Source organism: Pezoporus occidentalis, unplaced genomic scaffold (assembly GCF_034315485.1).
Source record: "Pezoporus occidentalis ecotype Australia unplaced genomic scaffold, CSIRO_AGI_Poc_V1 ctg61, whole genome shotgun sequence".
Taxonomy (NCBI): domain Eukaryota; kingdom Metazoa; phylum Chordata; class Aves; order Psittaciformes; family Psittacidae; genus Pezoporus; species Pezoporus occidentalis.
This window is the reverse complement of record NW_026915955.1, coordinates 3375080-3395401: the sequence shown is the minus strand read 5'-3', so window position 1 is coordinate 3395401 and position 20322 is coordinate 3375080. Positions and strand designations below refer to the sequence as shown.

Here is a 20322-nt window from a genome sequence, read left to right as displayed (position 1 = left end):
ACTTATCCTTAGAAATTTTAACTATCCCTGCCTCCAAATAATCTCACCTCTCTTCTATTTATTTGAAAAAAATAATGTATTTTAGAAAAGACAGCCATTCTGGCTTTCATTTTCCTGTTGCATGTGTATTTGTGTGCATGTGTATATAGTAGTGCTACAGCAGGTGTTACTCAATGCTGCGTTGACACGGAAATTAACGTTTATTCTCCAAGCAGTCATTGTGCGTCAGGTTCATTCATTACCCTGGAACAAGGACAGTTGCTTTCTCTAAAGTGTCCTGCAGGCACATTTGTGTGGAACAATAAGATGAATTCTGCAATCATCACCAGCCCCAATGTCTGGCACAACCCAGTTTGAGCCACAGGCACATAATCATAATAATGAATAATTGCTTTCATCAGAAGCAAACAGGTAAAACTTAACACTTAAATCATCTCCTACGGTTGCCCATGTGACATAGCTGGTAATAAAAATGCTTAATATTGTAAAGCTAAATCAATTTTAAGTCCTTTAATAATGCAATGATTTTATAATGTTTCTATTACTAGTGGCATCTTCTTATTTTTATTTATTCTAAAGTTACAGCAGTTACACTAGTGGCACTAAATCACCTTATATATGTAACCAAAGAAATCACTGCTGAGAACCACAGAAACTTCCAAGAGGCACAGAGGACTCAGCAACTTCAGATTCCTGTGCTCCTTTGCCTGTCTTCAGTCCCTCTGTCCATGACAGCATATATAGCGTGCAGTCACATGTTGAGAAAACTTGGATGGTATAAAGGCACAAGAATAACTATAAATGAACCAAAAATAAATAGCAATAATAAGAAAACAAGAAGGCTTTTGGAAAGCAGTGCGTTTTATTCCCACATTTCATTCTGCAGTCTTCCACTGATGCTATTAAAATATCTCAGCACGAGGCACTGTTTTTATTTTACTGTGCAACAGTCTCTATTACTGAAAAAGTGGATTGCATTTGCCAAATCCCTGTTTTAATTTTGGGAATTTACAGGTATAAACAGAATACAATATAACCACATTTCAAACATACATGCAAATGTACAACATCGTAACGGCAGCTTTTTTAACAGTCAAAAATGTTTGAATTTCCACAAGTTTCTACTACTACTTCAACAACAGTAAGTGACAGAACACTGAACTCCCCCAGGAAAAGGTCCTGCAATAAGAATCCAGGGAGAGCTTTCTACAGCACATGACAAACACAGAGTGTACGCTACAGGATCTAAGACTGGCATCCAGATGGTGAAAAGATCCACATTTCCTGTGGAGAGAGAACACTGAGCACAGTGGGGACAGATCAGAAGTGTGGGCTTCTCTTCAGCTGTCTGTATGATTACAAAGGAGTTCAATATCATAATGAGTTCAGTGATACATCAACTATAAGTCATAGGCACAAACTTCTGTAGTCTAGGATGCACCTGAAAAGCTAACAAAACCCCTACTATATTAGCCTATGAACAATAAATAGTGCTTTTATTGAAAAAGATGCCATATGGAGCTTGAACAGAAAGTAAACATACTTTGGCATACAGCCAATATCTCTTAACTCTTAAACATAAGGTATACATAATGCGTGACATACAGACCTCCATGCCCGGTCCTCCAGCTCAGCTTTTAGCCTGAATTGTCTCCATAGCCCTCTCTTCCAAAATTCATGGGTGATGCCAGACCACTCGATTTCTGTGCTCACTCAAAAAACATACTGTCACACCAGCGTTTCTGCCTGCACACTTATTGTCAAGAATCTAAAGCTCCCTCAGAGATCAGTTTTGCAAATATTCCCTGCTGGGTAAATTGCTTATTTCGGATTTCTGTGCTGAACACACTGTGAGGCTCATGCTTCCTGCTTGGCTTGAGAGAGCATTGGATTAGGCACTGATTAATTAGGGATGTGGGGATAATTGATTTTCAGTTCAGTAGCTTAATAAATAATAATAAAAATAAATAATGTATAATAATAAAACCAAACTTGGCTAATTTTTTCAGGAGATGGTAGCAACTTATTTCAGCCTCTGGTCAAGATGGCCCGATGGCTGGGGCACCCTTTTGAGATGAGGAAGACTCAGTCAAATCTCTTCTCTGCCTAGTTCTGAGCAAAGGTTTGACTGAAGAATCCCCACATACCAAAAGGATATCCCCATGCTAAGAAATACTCAAACATCCATTTCCCCAGTCTTTCCTGGTAACCATATGTGGTACAAAATATTAGCATATCCAGTCGAGTCCTCGCTGGAGCACCTGCTTCCTGGTTCCCACTTCCCTCAGTAGCACTCGAGTGCCCATGGTGCAGAGGCAGCTCTGCTCCTTGCAGCCTAAAGGCACAGTCTGAGGAGCAGCTCCCACCAAAGCCATGGATGTCTCGGTGCCAAGCACACCAAGCATCCTTGCTCACAACCCACTTGTCTGAGGGATCTTGCTAGAGCATGCTGCAGCTCCTGCCTGTGCTTTCTTTTACTGGACAGCACAGTGCAGGGCAGTGAGGGCTGATACACTCAAAGTCATGTCCCAGTATGTGGCCAGGATATAGCAAACTTGCCCTGCAAAAGGTTCCCAGACAGCGTCCATAGTTCTGCTATCAGCCTTTACTTCTGAGAGAGGGAGAGGACAGCCAGGTTCCAGTCCAGGCTCTGATTCAACCGACTTCAGGGTATGAGGAAGGGATAGCAGAAGGCACACACTTCCTCACTCATTTTTTAATAGCCCTCCCAAATCAATATATACCAGCATTTCCAAACTCATTTATTTGGGTCAAGCTAATATTCCCAATGCTACATGTAGTTAAAGCTCATAGAAAACCATCCTTCCTTTGCTAACCAAAGCTTGTCAAAAGTTCAGATCTGGTTCTGCTTTCCTGTACACCACCGCAAGACAAAAGTATTTTTACTGAAGACACAAACCACCCAATGCAAACCAGGTCCAAGGCCCAGCCTAGCCATGGAATCGGGGAGTTTCAATTCTTCAGTCAAGAGGGTGATTTTACACCAATCTAATTGAAATGGCACAACCTCTAGCTCTGTTGCAATTGTATGGACACAGAGGACCACATAAAGGTACAGTTACTAGAAGATTATATATTGTAGGAATATGTTTATGTAGAGTACCTATAATTGGACAGATACATATAGGGAAGCACATTGACAGAGCTTCCGAATGGTGTTAAAATCATGAGGCTCCAGACACAAGCTAAGCTACAGGCCACCGCTGTGACACTGACACTGCCAACTAACTCCATGGTACTGATGTCCCTCACAGCCCAGGCTGCTGGGCAAGCACCCTGTGACTTCCCATTACCCAACTCTCTCTGTGTCCGCAGTAGAGGACTTGGCACCTTTAGCTGTGGTGGGTCTAAATTGATGTACTGAAAGCAGCTGAAAGCAAGACAAAGCATGAGCAAATTCTGACCTTTTACTTTTTGACAATGAGGTAAAGTCTTCCTGCATGATTTGGATTTGTCAGCATTGATGTGGAAATGTATGCTCTGTTTTTCCCCCTGTACAGAGAACCACTTCTGTCCTCAAACCCACTTTTTAAGGGTTTGGTAGCTCTTCATTTTCTATCAAATAATCCTTCTTTATATAGTTAGCACCTCTCACCAACCTCCATACTCCAAGATAGGCATCCTTCAGTGAGCTCCTGTTCACTTCTTGTGTGCCCGTGGTGTTTTCCTCAATCACTGGTCCCTTGGCAGGTTTCTCAGTGCTGTCCTCTTCCTCTCCACTCTGGCTGCCCCCTGTGGCTGATCCTTCCACTGCTGCTTCTTCAGCCCCCTTCTCATGGGAAATTGCCTCCATCGCAAACAGTGCTTGGTCCCCTGCCTGGCTTTTCCCCTCCTCTTCTCTAGTTTCTTTCTCCAGGTCCTCATAGTTGCTCTGCCGTCTGGTCTCAATGTACTTGGCCACACAGTAAATGACAGACCCCAAGGTGTTGACCACAACACCAGCTATAAATAACTTTGTGGGCTCCACATCATTGAATGCCACCATGCCCACTGTGATGGTCGCTATGCTCTTCACCACCCCTACAAAGCTGGTGGTCACAGCCGAGTTAATATAAGTGCAGTGAAGGGTGGTAAAGTTCATGGCACAGCTAATCAGGACACAAGCGATAAAGATGCATACCATGGCAGGGTCCTTCCACCCTGGGAAGGACCAGACATTGATGGAATCCATGCTGGCAAAGGAGCAAATGATGAGAAAAGGGGTGGCCGAAACAGCAATGGCGTACTGAGCTGTGAGGGGTCCATATTCACTATCTATACTGGTCTTCTGAATGAGCACCAGGTAGGCAGCATGTATGAGTACGGCCAGCACTCCTGTCACATAGCCCATGGCATCCCCAGTCAGGTCACCAGCTCCTGTCAGGAGAGTGACAGAAAGAAACAAGCATGGTTTTTGCACGTGAGACAGAAAGAGAGCACTGCTTTGGACTGGGGGGTATTTAGGAAATAGGCATCAGCACACTTGATGTAACTCCTAGCATTTGTCATGCTTTTCCCAAGGCTGGACATACTCACCTCTCAACAGGTCCATCCTTTTGTGGTCTTTTTTTCATGCTGCAAACCTAAAGAATGTCTTTAACTCTCCCCCTGAATCCCACTGCCAAAATCAGACTGTGTTCTCCCTTTTTTGAAGACCCTGTGAGAGATTCACAGCCAAAGCTGCACATGCACACAGCAACCCTGGGCATCCTCTTGCCAGAGTGGGTGCATGTCAGCTCTGGCTGGCCAGGACACATGCCCTCCAGCCCCCTGACCCTCCTGCTCCCCCCCAGCAAAGCCAAACTGTGTGCGGTGAGAGCCTCTCTGCTGAGCCCCCTGTCAAGCTACTTTGCAGGTCAAACTACTTGCCTTACATGTGTGCCCTGTATCCTGGGGCAGCCCGCAGTCCAGGAGTGTTGTCGAGCCACACAGAGCCAGCGTCGCCTCCCATCCCACCTACACCTCGGCTGGAAATCAACACTTAGGGGCCCGCAGACGACCCCTAAGCTTGCACCTGCCCCTGTAACACTGCACTTACCCCAGTAGGGCTGCAGATGCCCCCATGAGGTCTCAATTGCCCCTCAGAACATTACACCTACCCCTGTAAGAACATCACACTTCCCCGAAGACCGCAACACCCTCCACGGGGCTGCACCTTCCCTAGCAGGGTTGCAATAAGGTTGCACCGACTCCGATAGGTTTACAACTGACCCTAGAGGACCGCACCGACCCCCATAGGACGCCCCTATAGCCGTAGGGTTGTACCTGTCACACCGGGGCTGCGTTCCCCTGCTCGCAACGGTCCCCGTAAAGTCGCGCCTGCCACAGCGGGGATGCAACTGCCCTGCAAGGCTGCACACCCCCCGCACCCTCACACCTCTCCCCCGGGCTGCCGCTGTCCGCCCTGTCCCGCCCCGGAGCCCAGCCGGAGCGGCGAGGGACATCGGTGCAGAGCCGGCGCTGCCGTCGGGCGTCCCGCGGAGCGGCCGCACGCCCCGTCCCGCCCCGTCCCCTCCCTTCGGCGCGGCTGCTATCGCACTCACCGGCTAGCGCGGCGCCGCAGGTGGTGATGAGGACAGCGACCAGGACGCCGGGCGAGGGCATGCCGTCGCGGAGCACCAGGGCACCGGTGAGAAGGGTGACGAGGGGCAGGCAGCGCTTGAAGACGACGTACATGGGGAGGCTGAGGCCGCGCAGCGACCAGAGGGTGAGGGTGGACTGCAGCGTGGCCAGGGCGGCCACAGCGGCGAAGGGGCGCGCCAGGCGGGGCCCGAAGGGCGGCAGCGCCGCCAGCCCCCGCCGCCGCAGCGCTTCCAGCCCCAGCGCCGCCGCCGCGCTGCTGAGGCACTGCAGCAGCGTCAGGAAGGCGAAGTGGTAGCGGGCCAGCAGGAACTTCAGTAGGATGTTCAGTGAGCCCGAGCACAGCCCGTGCGCCACCGCCACCGCGACGCCCCGCGCACGGCCCCGCCACCGGCCCATCCTCCCCGCGCACGGCCCCGCCGCCGGGGCCCGCGGCACTGCCGCCCGCCCGGCCACCCGCGGCGGCGGCGGCGGGAGGGGGGTGACGGGGGACGGGCACGGGCGGAGGCGGGGGGCGGGCGGAGGCAGTACGCGCTCCCGGGAGGGCGGCCACCGCCCCCGACGTGTCCCCCCGCCTCCCCGCTCTTCCTGCCCCCTCTCCGCCGCAGCTCCCCGAGTGCCTCCCCGCTATCTCCACTGCGTCTCCGCCGCCGCTTTAGGTGCTCCCCCTCCCGGTATTGTCCCCCATTTTCGCCCCGCGGTGTCCGCCTGAGCGCCCCTCCGCTCCCGCAAGCTCTCCCGAAGCCGGCCGGCGGCAGCGCAGGGCAGAGCGGTGCTTTCAGCAGGGGGGACACAAACGCATCGCGGCAGGGCGCGACCGGCCCGAAACTAACGTGGGAGCCCCTTGGGAATCCCCATGTCTCCCGGAGCGGGGAGCTCAGTGCAAAGCCCCCCCCCAACTCGTGCACAAACGGGGCAGCGCCGCTTTTCTTTCCCCAAGAACGTACTGCCTCCCAGGTAAAAGTATCTGTCGAGCCTACCAGCGGCATCCCTCCCACAGCCCTCGGCGCTTCGCTTTGGGGTCCGGCTCGTTCCCCGGCTCCCCAAAGAGAGTCTCTTCGCCGGCGGGGAACGACGGAGAGTGGAACCGTTGATGAGGAAGCAGGGAGAACCTGTGTCTAGTAGGGGATCTTTCCTTGGAAAGTCATTAAAACTTGGTAACCACACAGTCTTGGAAAGAGATGTCTTAAAGATGTCTTAAAGTTCAAATAAACTCTCGACTTGCCAGATGAAGGTTTTAACAGGAGACTGCAGCTGATCACCTCAACTCTATGAAAAAGCAGAAGCAATTTTCTTGAGCAGTCAGTCCTCTACCAGTCTCCTGCAGTGTCAGGCACCGTAAGGGAATGAAAAACAATACTTTTATTCAGAACTGGCTTATATTCTTGAGCCTTGTAAAGTCATACATGTTAGGTCTCTCTCAGCAGTAAGATCACCTTTCACCCATCAGTAGGAGACAGGAAAATTACTCTTTATTTTAAACAAAGGCAGTCTGCCCCCTCTCCATAGGAAAGGTGTTAGAACCAGCTCGGGGGGGGGGGGGGGGGGGGACGGCACAGTTGATAACAGCCGCTTGGTTCTGGAAGACTTACTGTAAAAAGAGTGGACCTGATCTTGACAAGGATTGCCAGTTCTGGTGGGTTTGTATGGAATTTAGGACAAGAACAGCACACATTTTGGCAGTATCAAAAAGGCACCAAGTACTTTCTGTGAGATTTCTGCAGAAACATAGAATCATAGAATCGTAGAATAGTTAGGGTTGGAAAGCACCTTAAGTTCCAACCCCCCTGCCATGGGCAGGGACACCTCACACTAAAACATGTTGCATGTAACATGTTACATTTCACTTGGTTCAGTTCCCAGAGGTCACTAGATGTACCCAGCTTCCAAAGGCAGCTGTACTTCTTCCCAGTCATTACACTGCTGTGTTCAGGTGAGACGTGTAGCAGTGGCTGGAAAGGGATGCTGATACCAACAGCTCTCAACAAGAGCAGAGCAGGCATTAGGACGGCCACATGAGTAAGTGGACATGAAACAGCCACACTAGGATGAAGGAGTGTCCGAAAAGCCCTACCGGAGCTGCAGCACTGGGCTCTGCTTCAGAACCAGGAGAAGCCGTGTATGGACAGGGTTATTGGTGGGTGCACTAAGGGGCTCTTGATGGTCACAAGCATCAGGTGCGCCAAAGGGGTTGTGTTATGTGTTTCCAGGGTTAGAACTAGCAGTGGAGCTGGTATGGGCAGGGAAAGGAGGCAGGGCAAGGTTTTTAAAATGAAACAACAGAGGTACACATTAAGGTAAGAGTGTTTGAAGATGAAATCTGGTAATGAGGGAAAGGAAACCATGGGTACCATTGAAATTAAAGGTAAGCCACAAGAAAAATCTATGTTCTCTAGGCAAAACCTAAAAGAACTTATTTTTTTCAGCCTTTGGGGTAAACATGTGGATGGAGATAGAAGGGATCTTTGGAATGTTTGGAATCTAACCTGCAGCCAGCTTCCAGAAGGCTGGAGCTGACTGCAAGTCCACTTTGCATGTCGGTGCCATCAGCCCTGCTTGTTGCAGGGGCCAGCAGCTGCTGCAGACTGCCTGTGGCTGCTGCAGACACAGCAGTGCTTCCTTCTGCTTTTTGGCAGGTGTAACCAGGTAAATATTCTTTCACATCAGAGGCTGTCTCCAGCTTTCTTGCCTTTTATTTTCCAATCTTCAATTTATTTATTTATTTTTTTTTTATCAAGCTGCTCTTCCTCACTCCCTCTTACTTGCCTGGCAGCTTTTCACCTTTCCTTCCTTTCCCCATTCCCATTACAGAGCTTGACTGACATTAATGAAAGAACAAGACTGAGTATTACAGTGAGGACCACTGTAATACTCACCTGACTCAAAACTGCAGTCTCTCTTTTCCTCCTTTACCTTTTCTCTTCTTCATTTTTACAGAATCTATAGGAAGATTCACCTGACATTTGAAATTTTAGATTGGCTTTTCCCCTTTTAACTCTTAAGTGTGCCCTAATTATTTTCCATGACAGCTTGTTTTCCATTTTGTCCTCTCTCTGGTGCTTACTAAGGCAGTTATATTTTCATCTTCTTTTTACATGCTAATCTTTATTTTTAATAATATTTGAGTACTTACATTAAAAACTCCAGTCATTGAAATATTAAAACTGAAAAATACCCAAGAAAACCAGCCTCTGTATGTATGCATCCTTTTAAAAAGTGAGAGTAGCACTGAGTTTCTCAGTCACAAAAGTCACAGATGCAACCTGGATACTTGAAAGTTTAATCTTTGCTGACTCAGGTGGGAAGAAAGCATAAATGGTCACAGAATCATAGATTGGTGTGGGTTGGAAGGGGCCTTCAAGATCATCTAGTTCCAGCCCCCTTTCACAGGCAGGGACACCTTCCACTAGACCAGGTTGCTCAAAACCCCATCCAGCCCAGCCTTGAACACTTTCAGGAATGGGGCATCCACATCTTCTCTGGGCAACCTGTTCCAATGTCTCACCACCCTCCATAGGATGAACTTCTTCCTAATGCCTAAGCTAAATCTTCCCTCTTTTAGTTTAAAACCATTACCCCTTGTCCTATCACTACATTGGCCTTTTAAAAAGTCAAAGAAACCTCGATTAAATTACTTCTGTAGTCCCACCAAATGCTTACAAGTTAACATTACTTGCTTACTTGTATGTAGTTTTTAAATACTAAACCAGATTACATGATTTAGCCAGGTTCAAATAGAAAATCTGTGGAACAACAAAGAACAGAAGCCAAATCTTATGACTCTCAGGAGCAACCTTTTTTAGACATGTTAAAATGATCATGCTGCCCATTCCTGTCTTAGATAGTTGTCCTGGTTTTGTCTGGAATACATTAATTTTCTGCATAGCAGCTGGTACGGGACCATGTTTAGGATTCAGAAGGAGAATAATGTTGGTGACACATTGATGTCTTAGTGTAAGCACTGCTCAGCAACAACTAAGTCAAGGACTTTCAGCTTCTGATGCTGCTGTACCAGCAAGGGGGCTGGTGATGCACAAGAAGTTGGGAATATACTGAAACTAAGAAGTTTTCAGGCAAAATGAGATTGTCAGTGGTCACCTCCCAGGGGATCACCTAATCCAACTGCCTGACCACTTCAGGGCTGACCAAAGGTTTAAACCATGTTGTTAAGGACATTGTCCAAATGCCTGTTAAACACTGACAAGCTAGGGCATCAACCACCTCTCTAGGAAGCCCGTTCCAGTGTTTGATCACCCTCTCAGTGACGAAATGCTTCCTAACGTCCAGTCTAAATCTCCCCTTGGCATAGCTTTGAACCGTTTCCTTGTGTCCTATCACTGAATCCGAGGGAGATCAGCACCTCCCTCTCCACTTTCTCAGGAATCTGTAGAGAGCAATGAGGTTGCCCCTCAGCCTCCTTTCCTCCAAACTAGACAAACCCAAAGTCCTCAGCTGCTCCTCACAGGACATGCCTTCCAGCCCTTTTACCAGCTTTGTTACTCACCTATGGACACATTCAAGAACCTTCACGTCCTTCTTAGATTGTGGGGCCCAGAACTGCACAGTACTCAAGGTGAGGCCACATTAAATTTGGGAACTCAGGCGTCCATGTCTCAAATACCATCTCCTCTCTTGGAACTCACATGTGTTGCAAGGCCAGCCTCTCCTGCAACATGCCTTGTGGTACTCCTGATTTTGGCCTTGGGGAGGTGAGGGGAAGGTGGTGTGTCTTGCCAAACCACCTCCTTCTCAACGTGGATCCAGGCCAGGACCAGCTCTAGCCTCCCACCGCCTCTCCACCACACCACACTCAGAAAATACTAGTTCTCCTGGACTTTACTGAATAGGCACTGGATAAAGTCATAGGGTGATGTAATCTGAAGTAACACCACTGTGAAGGTACTTCCCTCATTCTAGCTGTTCTTGTGTCCAGAGACAGCAATGGAATTTCAGTTCAGTTGACTGTAACAGAATTTTGGCCTAGCAGTGGGGCACAGATGACAGTAACAGCTCTGGGTAAGGAGATGATTATGATGCCTTAACTCTAATCCTTTAATGTAAATTATGCTCAGATTTGCATTTCACCTAGGTACAATGACATGGGTGAGGTATAAAAAACAAACATGGAGCAAACTAATGTCAAATTACTGAGGGCATCCTTTTTCTATTACTTTTTAAAATCAAAATTGTAACAATCCATATAAAATGGGCAGTTTGTTTTAATTAGAGTCTAATGCAACCATATAGAGAAAGCATTGTGCAGAATTGCATCCATTCCCCAGCACATGATCCTGAGCACATTCAAAACTGTGCAGCACTACTGAGAGGCTTAGTACACCCATGCCTGTGCAGCAAAATTTGAGATGAGCACCATACTTGGCTAGAAGAAAGAGATTGCTTCATCACTAACATGTAGTGTGCACAAGCAGACAAAAAGAATCATCTGAACTAGCTTTTCTTTATCATAATGCAGACCTGATGGGGCATACAGGTAGGCAAAGCTGCATGAGGTATGGTCTCTAAAAGTACTGTCTCCCAGTATTCATACAAGACACAAATCATGATTATGATACTCTATAAGATGCTGTCAGTACCTTTCACGGCAGTTACTTTTTGATCAACGATTCGCAATTGGAGATGTGAACATGAGAGTAGCCAAAACACTGTGTGCAATTAATTCAACAGCATTATAGAACAGCAAATCCACTCCTTTAGAACATGATGAATCAATATGTTTTATGAACCGAAGAGAAACCTATGGGCTTCCATAAAAAAAATCTTCCACAGGAGCAAGTTTAAAAGTAGAACACGTCTTTTAAGATTGTTGCTGCTAAAGGTCCATTTCAGTAAATGAAAAGAAGTTCAGAAGCTAGTATTATGGTCATAAAATCAAAAGTATTTCTTTATAACAATTACAGCAAACATTCCCTGAGAATTAAGAATCAGCAACAACTATTGCCAGATCGTTTTTTCTGTTACAGTGCAAAAATGTTACAGCACATTCTGTCCATGCAAAGATCACATAGGAAGATCAAAGGCCACAGTTTTTATTTACTACGTGCATTTTCTGGATGCACTTATTTTTCAAGAGAATTTCATCCAGATGCTGCAACCCTCAGTACTGAAGCTAACCAGGACATGAGGGTAGAGGAGGCAGTTAAGAAAGGTTTAATCCATGTGTTGTGTATGTGTGCGTGTGTTCAGAATTCCATTCTTTTTCCCTTCCCCCTCCCCGTGCAAGGTATTCTAAATTTGCCCTTGCAACTGACAGGCTATGGCACCATTTTCCTCCCTCCCCCCAGAAACATGCATCTAAAATACATACCCAGCATCAAAATGTTCCACTCATTCAGACAAGTACCTTGCAGTCTAAGCAGACAAGGGAGGTAAAGCACAAGAGTGGGGAAACTATTAAAGTTGGAATAATCAATTTTAATCTCTAAAATTAGATTTTATGGCCCACTGTATTGCTGAAAACTGTACAGAATAGAGCTTTATCGTTGCATCGTTCCTCAGCAAACATAATTAAAGTGCAGTGAACCTTTGGGATTTGGTGCAACACACTATCACAAAATTAAAGTGCAGTGAACCTTTGGGATTTGGTGCAACACACTGTCACAAAAAAGAAAATACTGTTTGTTTTTAATTCAGCTTCAGAAGATGGCATTCTGCAGTCAGTTTGCACTGACCAAGAAAATAAGAAGATCCTATCAGAATCTAAATTCTCATGTTGCAGAAGAGGGTTTCTTTCTGTCTTGTCCTAGCACCAAATCAATACTTGTGTATTTCCCTGTGGCTACCTGCTAGTACCCTGGCTCTTTCACCAAGACGGCACAATCATTCTTTCCTTGCAACTTGCAGGGCTTAGTTCTGCTGAATTATTCTTCCTTTCTTCAAAGCATCCAGAAGATCTGGCAGTGTCTGCTATTGCTTGATATATGAGTGCTGCAACCCAGAAGTAGACAGCATTCATTAACAGGAGACTATGAAAACCTAACCAAAGATCTGTAAACGCCCAACCTGCAAAGCGTCTTTTGATGGTAAAGATTGTTGATAAGGGGTAAGAGCAGACAGGTTAAAAACAAACAAAAACTAGCAGGAAGGAAATGAGGAGAGAAGCCTAGCATATACCCATGAGAACTGCAGGAGTATCACAGCTGGATCCTGAAAGAGTATTCAAGGAGACTGGAGAAGCACAGAAACTGAACGTCTCTAATCACCTCAGAAAAACTCAAATGAAAATCCCAGCACATGGGCTGAAGAGTCAAAGTCAGCATGCAAAGTACTTGACTAACCTATGACATGTTGCACATATTCTTCTAAGTATAATAGCTTGGCCACACTGGATCTGCTATGCTTATGTCATGCAGTTAATCTGTAGGTTCAGCTGGTCTGGACATCAGCTCTCAGTTTGGCCAGGCTGTCAGAGGTTCAGAAAAATTGAATACATGGCCTCTTCTGTCTCTTGGAGAAAACTTTCTAAAAGTGCAAGCAGAAGTCTAATAGAGGAGATGGTTGTCCTATCTCTAAATCTTGAGGATTGTGATCCAATTATTTTGTATATATTTCATTTTTTCCTAAGTGTTTTCTCTGTCATCAGAGTATCTTTTCCCATCAATTGTTTTACTAAAGGACATCTAACAGAAAAAATGTATGAAAATAATCTTTACTATCTTTGTTAAGCGGCCATCACAAAGGTCAAACAAATCAGCTGGCTATAAACTATGACATTTACTCTTTATCAAAAGTATTCTTCATATTGCACAAGAAAATAATACAATGTGAGTCACAGCAAAACATAAAAATGTAAATGCATCTGAGTGATACAAATCTCAGTTGACATTACAGTACTTGACCATGAAAAGCCACTTTTTTCTTTTCCACAGCGCCATTATCTCAAAATACACTACCAGTTAATCTGCATAAGGATCAAGAAGATTCAGGCCTCTGCTCCCATCATTAGCCAGACAGATCACAAAATTGTGTGATTTTACTTTAAAGACACCAGCTTGTGTCTGCTACAGCCATTCTTTGGCCTTTCATTTTTGCTGGCTCCTGTGCAGTAACCCAAGCCCTGAAATCTCCACATGCTTAAGTGCACAACACTCCATTCCAGCAGAGTTTTACTTAAAAAGAGACACTAAGATTAGTGACACAGTTGACACTTCAGCACAAGTCCGGTTGTGGGTCAAGAAATAAATTTTCCTGGTGTGTTCTTCACTTTTTCTCTAGACAGGAACTGCCAGACACGATGGAGTATAGATCTTGACTAGTTCGTCCCAAGCACAGTCCACAACCTATAAAGCAAAAAAAATCCAAATGTATTTAGATCCTTCTATAAATGTCATTATTACAAAAAAAAACAACCAAACCAACAACCAAAAAAACCCAACAACAAAACCACCGAACAAAAAAACAAAAACCAGAAGGAACTTAGAAGAAATCAATGCTTATTGTGGAGTTAATGCTTGCTGGTACTCTGATTTACAATGCTTCAAAATTACATAATAACACAGTTAGTTTGATTGTTTCTTTTTTTTTTTTTTTAATAAAACTTTGTATTAACTTTACTGAGATCCATGAAAAATAGCAATCTCCTATTTTTTATACTCCCTATTAGGAAAGCTGGGAAACCTTTGAGTTTCAACTGATTGTTCCAAACAGGCTAAAGAACATAACTGAGAGTGAAATGAAAGACACACAGAAGTCCAGACCTCGTGGTGCTTCTTCTCTTTACAAGGTCTCAGGACCCTTTTACCATGTTATATAAACACATACTTGTGGGTATGGAAAATTATTATAGACATATTCCTAATGGAGAGCTAAGGAATGGAAAACCAAAGAAGTTGACCAAAATGATGCAGGAAGCTTCTGGAAGAATTAAGGCAGAACTTCAGTCTCACACTGATGGGCTATGAGATCACTGTGCTGTATTTTGTTGAGGAGAAGTCTGTTTGCTGAGCATTGAGAACTGGGGGTCGTGATGTTGCTTCAAGCACTTCCTAAACCCAACTAGTCTGATGAGAAGTGATGCCGCTTGTGCCAATGGCATTTTACAAACACAGTGACTGACTCCAACAGAACTGAAACTTTTATGAATCGCAAGTCCCAGCTCTAATCTAGATGCAGTCTTGAACCTAGAATTGTAAAACCAGAAGTTTAATCCTAGTTGTGTAGGATTAAGAGATTTTAATAAATAACAAGATTCCACAGAAGATGACTACAGGATGTTTTGAGTTTTGAAAATTATTTGATAATGCACTTTAGAGTCTGTAACAAAGTGAAAGGGTTAACCACACTGACAATTACTCAAGTAGATGACCAATAATACATATTCACAAAATGTAAGACATAAGGCAAAGGGAAGAAGAAAGAGGAAAGCTAAACAGAAAAAGCTGATGAGCCCCACAAATATATTTCAGTGAATCTGGCTGAATACATCTTGCAATATCTTTACAATGTCCTTTCCAGTTGGGATCACAAAGGATACAGTACTGGATCCTCTGCACAAGCTTCTTTCTGCTACAGACTGCAATTCCTGTTCTCTTCTAGAGCCAGAATGAACATCTGCACACTAAAAATTTGGAAATCCAACTTCAATATTTTATTTCAGACTATGATTAGCCCATTTTGTGTTTACTATACCGCACTATTATTAATATTTATTACTTCCTTAGCTGGTTCTACTTAGTTATTTGAAGTGCTTTCCATATACATCTAAATGGATCAAAAAAACCCTCTTGATAATGTGTCTGTGTATTCATATGACATAATAGAGCTTTGTGTAATGTAATGTTCTGCTGCACTGCAGTCCCCCAAATCATACCAAAAAGAAAATTTGAGTTCTCCACTAAATGCTACGTAGAGAGTGGCAATCACACAAAACAGAGGGTTTTTAATATTCTCCACAGCTTTAGATCAACATCCGTATTTCTATAGGCAACACTTTCCACTTTCATAAAGGAACAAGAAACAGAGATCACATTTGAAAAAAATCCCATGGGAATTCCCACCTGTTATCAATGTAATTAGCATCCTTGAAGTAGCCTCTGAAAAAATATAGTTACAGAACCATTTAATCTAGCAACACTAAAAATAAACAGGCGATATTAAAAGGGAGTTTGAAAAGGATCAGTTGCGGTAATTTGCCCAACTCACTGACTTAATGATAGCATATGAAAGATAAAAGATAACCCGCAAACAAAAAGCCACAGCAAATAATAGTCTATCAAGTTCTTCTGTGCAGCAGGAAGTCTATAATGGAATACTGGTATCAGGAACCTTAATGAAAACACACAGGCAAAGAAGAGCAAACAGGTATGTATGAGAAACTGACCACTACACCACGGAACAGCATTACAAAATGCAATAGCATTTCCATTTCTTCATAATAGTTTCTCCATAATACAGCCAAGACTGTAAGAACGAGGGAACAACCATAAACTCACAGCGCTTGCAGCCAGTATTAACTGACGGACAGCTGCTACATGCCATGCCCCTTTGCAGTATCTCATAGGTTATCGCTGCCTCAAATACAAATGACTAAAATGACTCCTGGGATAAAGAGAAGTGTCTGTTCACGCAACTACTGCATCAGTTTATAAAATGTCTTCTCTTTTCATTTTGCCTTTTTAATGACCTGTCTTACACAATAGTCATATGACCATCGTATGCCTTTCCCCAGAAGAGGAAAATGTAAGATACTGAATAGAAATGCTTTAAAAGTATTTAGCAATGTCAATTCCCATGTGACATATGAACACTTTAAATACACACTTTAAATCATGTTAGCCATTTTTTTTTTAAAATAAATGGTACTTAATTTAAATACTGAAATATCATCAGGAATTCCATTGGGATGAGGGCTGATCCAGCACACCACAGTAAATAAACAGTATAAAAAGAAAAAAGCTGCAAGTTCCTACAGTTTTTATTTTAATCAATGAGATGATGTTACAAACAAGCAGAGAAAATCCTCCTGTGGTAAGATGAAAGACAAAGGATAATTGAAAACAGTCACGCATTATTTCCATACCTGATATAATTCCTCGCCATTAGGAATATGAAGGCACATAGATTTGTCTTTCTGTGAAAATGTCCACTGTCTTGGGGGCAAATTTTACTCTCAAATTGTAACAAATCTCACTGATTTAAATATTTAGAGGGTGCATGATTTACTTTTTTAAGCTGTCACACAAACAGAGTGGAGGACAGTTTACTTCAATTGCAAAGAACTATGTGAATTATAACAGAATTATATTACTGAATATTTTGGACATCTGTATGCCATGCAATTTTCACTATTATTTATGAATACTAAATTGCCCTTGTAACTATAAAATAGAATTCTACTATAGCAACTTTTAACTATCAGAAATTGATAGTCAGAGTTAGATAAGAGAGCTTAATTGTAAAACAATAATATTCCACCTTACACTGACTGGTAAATTACATCAATAATGTAAATAATCATTCTAAACCTGATAATTTTAACTAAAGCTACGTGGGACAACGGAAGTCTAACAAAATGACATTTACTACTTGCTTCTACTGCTTTTATTTCAGTAGCAAAATTGCAGTACTAGTATATATGCTAGGGCTACTGCACTGTTATTACTGCAGAATAAGCATCATGCCAAGTTATCTGCCAGTAGAGATTTAAGCAAGTCTATTTGAAGCACATAAAATGGAGATAGCTGTATTTCCCCCTAAGTAAAGCCAAAAAGCAAGCAAACAAATGAAAAACTTTAGTCATCACAGGAGCAGATTACTTGGCTAGAAAATCATAGTTTAACCCAAATGAAACAGCTATCCTCTATGTTATTGAAGTGTTTATCCTTGTCCCAGAGTATAACAATGTTTCCCACCAATTGATTTAATATTGACATGCATTCATTTATCAAACCCATTTCCATTGACTCACTAACTGATTTACTTCTTTGACAGGCCCTCTGTTCCCTATTCATCACAGTGTCTTGCTTTGCAATAGACTTAGATCTTTTCAAGCACCTGAGGGCAATCCACTCAGTCTAGGGCAATTACCTGCATGACATTCTACTTCTTTACCATTCAGAAGCAGCAAGAAAAGCAAGGGAAATCTCCCAAGTTAGAAGCTAACTTTTTTTTTCCCCCCAATATTTGGAGATGTAATAAACCCCCAAGCTCTAACCAGGATTAAATACATTAAAAGAACAAGTAAAAACTTTATCTTCAGTAACCCCTTTAGGAAGGGGTTTCATCAGAAGAAAGTACAGCCCTCTCTAGATTAATACTTCTGGAAGTATCTTGGTGCCACTCAGCTTCCAGAGTGCTCATAATAAATCATAAGACAATACATAAATGTGTCTGAGAGTGACCCAGCTCTCTTCTCAGCTTCCCTTCATCCCATCCCATTTTCAAATAAAACTACTAAGATCTGTCTTTTTTTTCCTGTAGAAGAGACAGCAGAAGAAGTATTCAGCTCCTCACTTCCATTAACACTGTGATTCCCTTCCTCTTTTACCTTATCTTCTGTGTCTTTTCATACAGAATTTAATGGTCTATTTATATCATTATGACGTATTTCTGCCGGTTCTGACCATCCTCTGTAAGTGTGTGGGGTGGAGATTAAGTAGAGATAAAGCAAGCTATTAAGTTTGCTACTCATCAAATCACTTTCCCAGGTGATCATTAAAACTAGTTGGTTAAGTGCATAATAACTCATGCATGAGTTTAAATGCATTCAATACCTGTTTTGTACTAGAAAATCCAAACCACTAGTGTGGTCTTTTGTTTGGTCCACAGTTGCCAGGTTGAACTGCTCATGATGCCTAACTTTACATGAGAGCGGAAGTGATGGGAGTTGGTAAGTTAAAACCTTTTTATTTCCCGTGGGAAATAATACCATTTATTTTGTAATTTACTTTTGAAAAAAAAATGCACATTTTTTAAATTATTGTTTCCACTAACGGACAGAAATTCTTATAAAGATATAGGTTCAAACTACAGTTACCAGAAACTGATGTTCCAAATACTGCTTAAGAAATCCATTTCTTTCTTGAGGAGAGAAAAGATAGAAGAATTGAGGGGCATTGTTTTTCAGATTGCAAAGATAAGTCACAAAGAACTGATCTGAAAACCATGGACCTGTCTCAACGTTTGTTTCATTGCTCTGACATAGGTAACAGGAAGATGACTTGGTAGTTGTCTTAATGGATTTCTAAACACAACTCTTCTGAGTGTGCATTTCATCAGTTACATGTGAAGAAAATTGAGATGCAATTCCAGGCTCGAGAGAAACCCTTGGAATCTCCACAGAATCTGTAGCAATTCTGTACTCCATGGCTTAGGGGAAAGACATCTCCCCAGATTTTCAAGGACTGTTTTTAATTGATAAAGTCTTTTGCAGAAGATACACTGGAACTGCAAAATGTCTTTCTGTGCTGGTACTAACCCTGGTGACCCCAAAAGCATGTGAAACTGTGTTTTCTAATGAACCTACCCAATCTTCAGCCTCATCCTTTACCTCAGAATTAAGTTTCTTCCTTTTGGGATATAATTACAGATAAGCCAGTGAATCAAATACAGTGCACAAGCAACACATTTACTGACTAAGAAACTACTGCCTCCCACCTCTCCGTAGCACTTGAGAATCAAAATTAAAGTGCATTTTCCTCTCCATACACTTACAGCTTTTACTGAATTGTGATACCCTAGAGCAACCTTTCCAAACACCTTAGGATGAGACTTCTGCTGATAATGGCAAAGAATGACCATTACTCATGAAAGGCTAGCTTTGACTTTCACAAGGAAAGCTTAATTTTAACATTTTGGAAAAGACATACATTAACCACCAATAAGAAATGTCACCTTCCTTGCCCCCTTCCAACCCTGTAAAGTTGTTAAAACTGGTTTAACATTTGCGACTGGTTAAATTTTCTCTCTCCTTGCAAAAAATGAGCTCTGAAATTAAGTAAGTAGGATCCTTTTATCTCAAAGTATCACTAACTATATAACTCCAGTAGCATCCTGGAGAAGGACCATAAGGAGAGACTAAAATGAAGTAGGAGTGTGATAGCCACAACAGCTGGGTGAAAGCTAACATTCCTTAGCAATTAAATGTAAGATAAGAGCAAGCAATCAAAAGAAAAAAACACACCACAAAACAAACAGATAAAGTCTCTTTTTTTTCTGTACATTTCTACAAGCTGTAACTCCATTTTTATGTGAAATAGTCAACAAGTCTAGGCCTGTTGAGAGTGCACAATCAATTTAAATGAACAGTAAAATACACAGCAAACCAGCCTCTCTAAAGACATCTTCTGCTTTTATATTTGGCTATATCGGTTAAGCCAACATCAGTTTTATGTGTACTAATCTACTCTGGGGGAATAGTTACATAAGGAGCCATATACAGAGGGCTAAAAAAACCTAAGTTTGCCTCTCCAAATATGCTGACACAAACAGCTATTTAGACAGCTAGCTGCCCATTTGTAGTACAATTACCATCCAAACACACACAACCACTGTAAAAGAAAATCATAAGTGATCAGTACGTTTTGTACATAAATAGCGTTGTACATAAATTATTCTAAAACCTAACCTTTAATACACATTCAGATAACAGATGATTTTGGACCAGAAAACGGACATTTGTTTTATCCTCATATGGTACACAACTATTTTATTTTCCAAACAGAGCATCTTAGTTTTGTATATTGTTGAAATATATATATATCCTGATCTGATTAGGTATGTCACAGA

At 42.9% G+C, this 20322-nt stretch overlaps 2 protein-coding genes across 2 annotated transcripts in view; both read right to left on the bottom strand.

Moving 5' to 3' along the window:
- Positions 1-842: 842 nt before the first annotated feature.
- On the bottom strand, positions 843-6034 carry SLC35D3 (solute carrier family 35 member D3). Its single transcript, XM_062639667.1, has 2 exons — positions 5544-6034; positions 843-4377 (listed from the first exon to the last, which is right to left on the bottom strand). The coding sequence occupies exons 1-2, from the start codon at positions 5977-5979 to the stop codon at positions 3551-3553; spliced, it is 1263 nt and encodes a 420-aa protein (XP_062495651.1). The 5' UTR covers positions 5980-6034; the 3' UTR covers positions 843-3550.
- A 5103-nt stretch (positions 6035-11137) lies between these two features.
- Positions 11138-20322, bottom strand: part of PEX7 (peroxisomal biogenesis factor 7) — a 45364-nt gene continuing 36179 nt past the window's right edge. Inside the window, exons 10-11 of the mRNA XM_062639666.1 lie at positions 12171-13877; positions 11138-12121 (exon numbers count right to left, since the gene is read on the bottom strand). Of these exons, the coding sequence (XP_062495650.1) occupies positions 13809-13877 (69 nt within the window). The 3' untranslated portion in view covers positions 11138-12121; positions 12171-13808. The remainder of the gene's footprint in view (positions 12122-12170; positions 13878-20322) is intronic.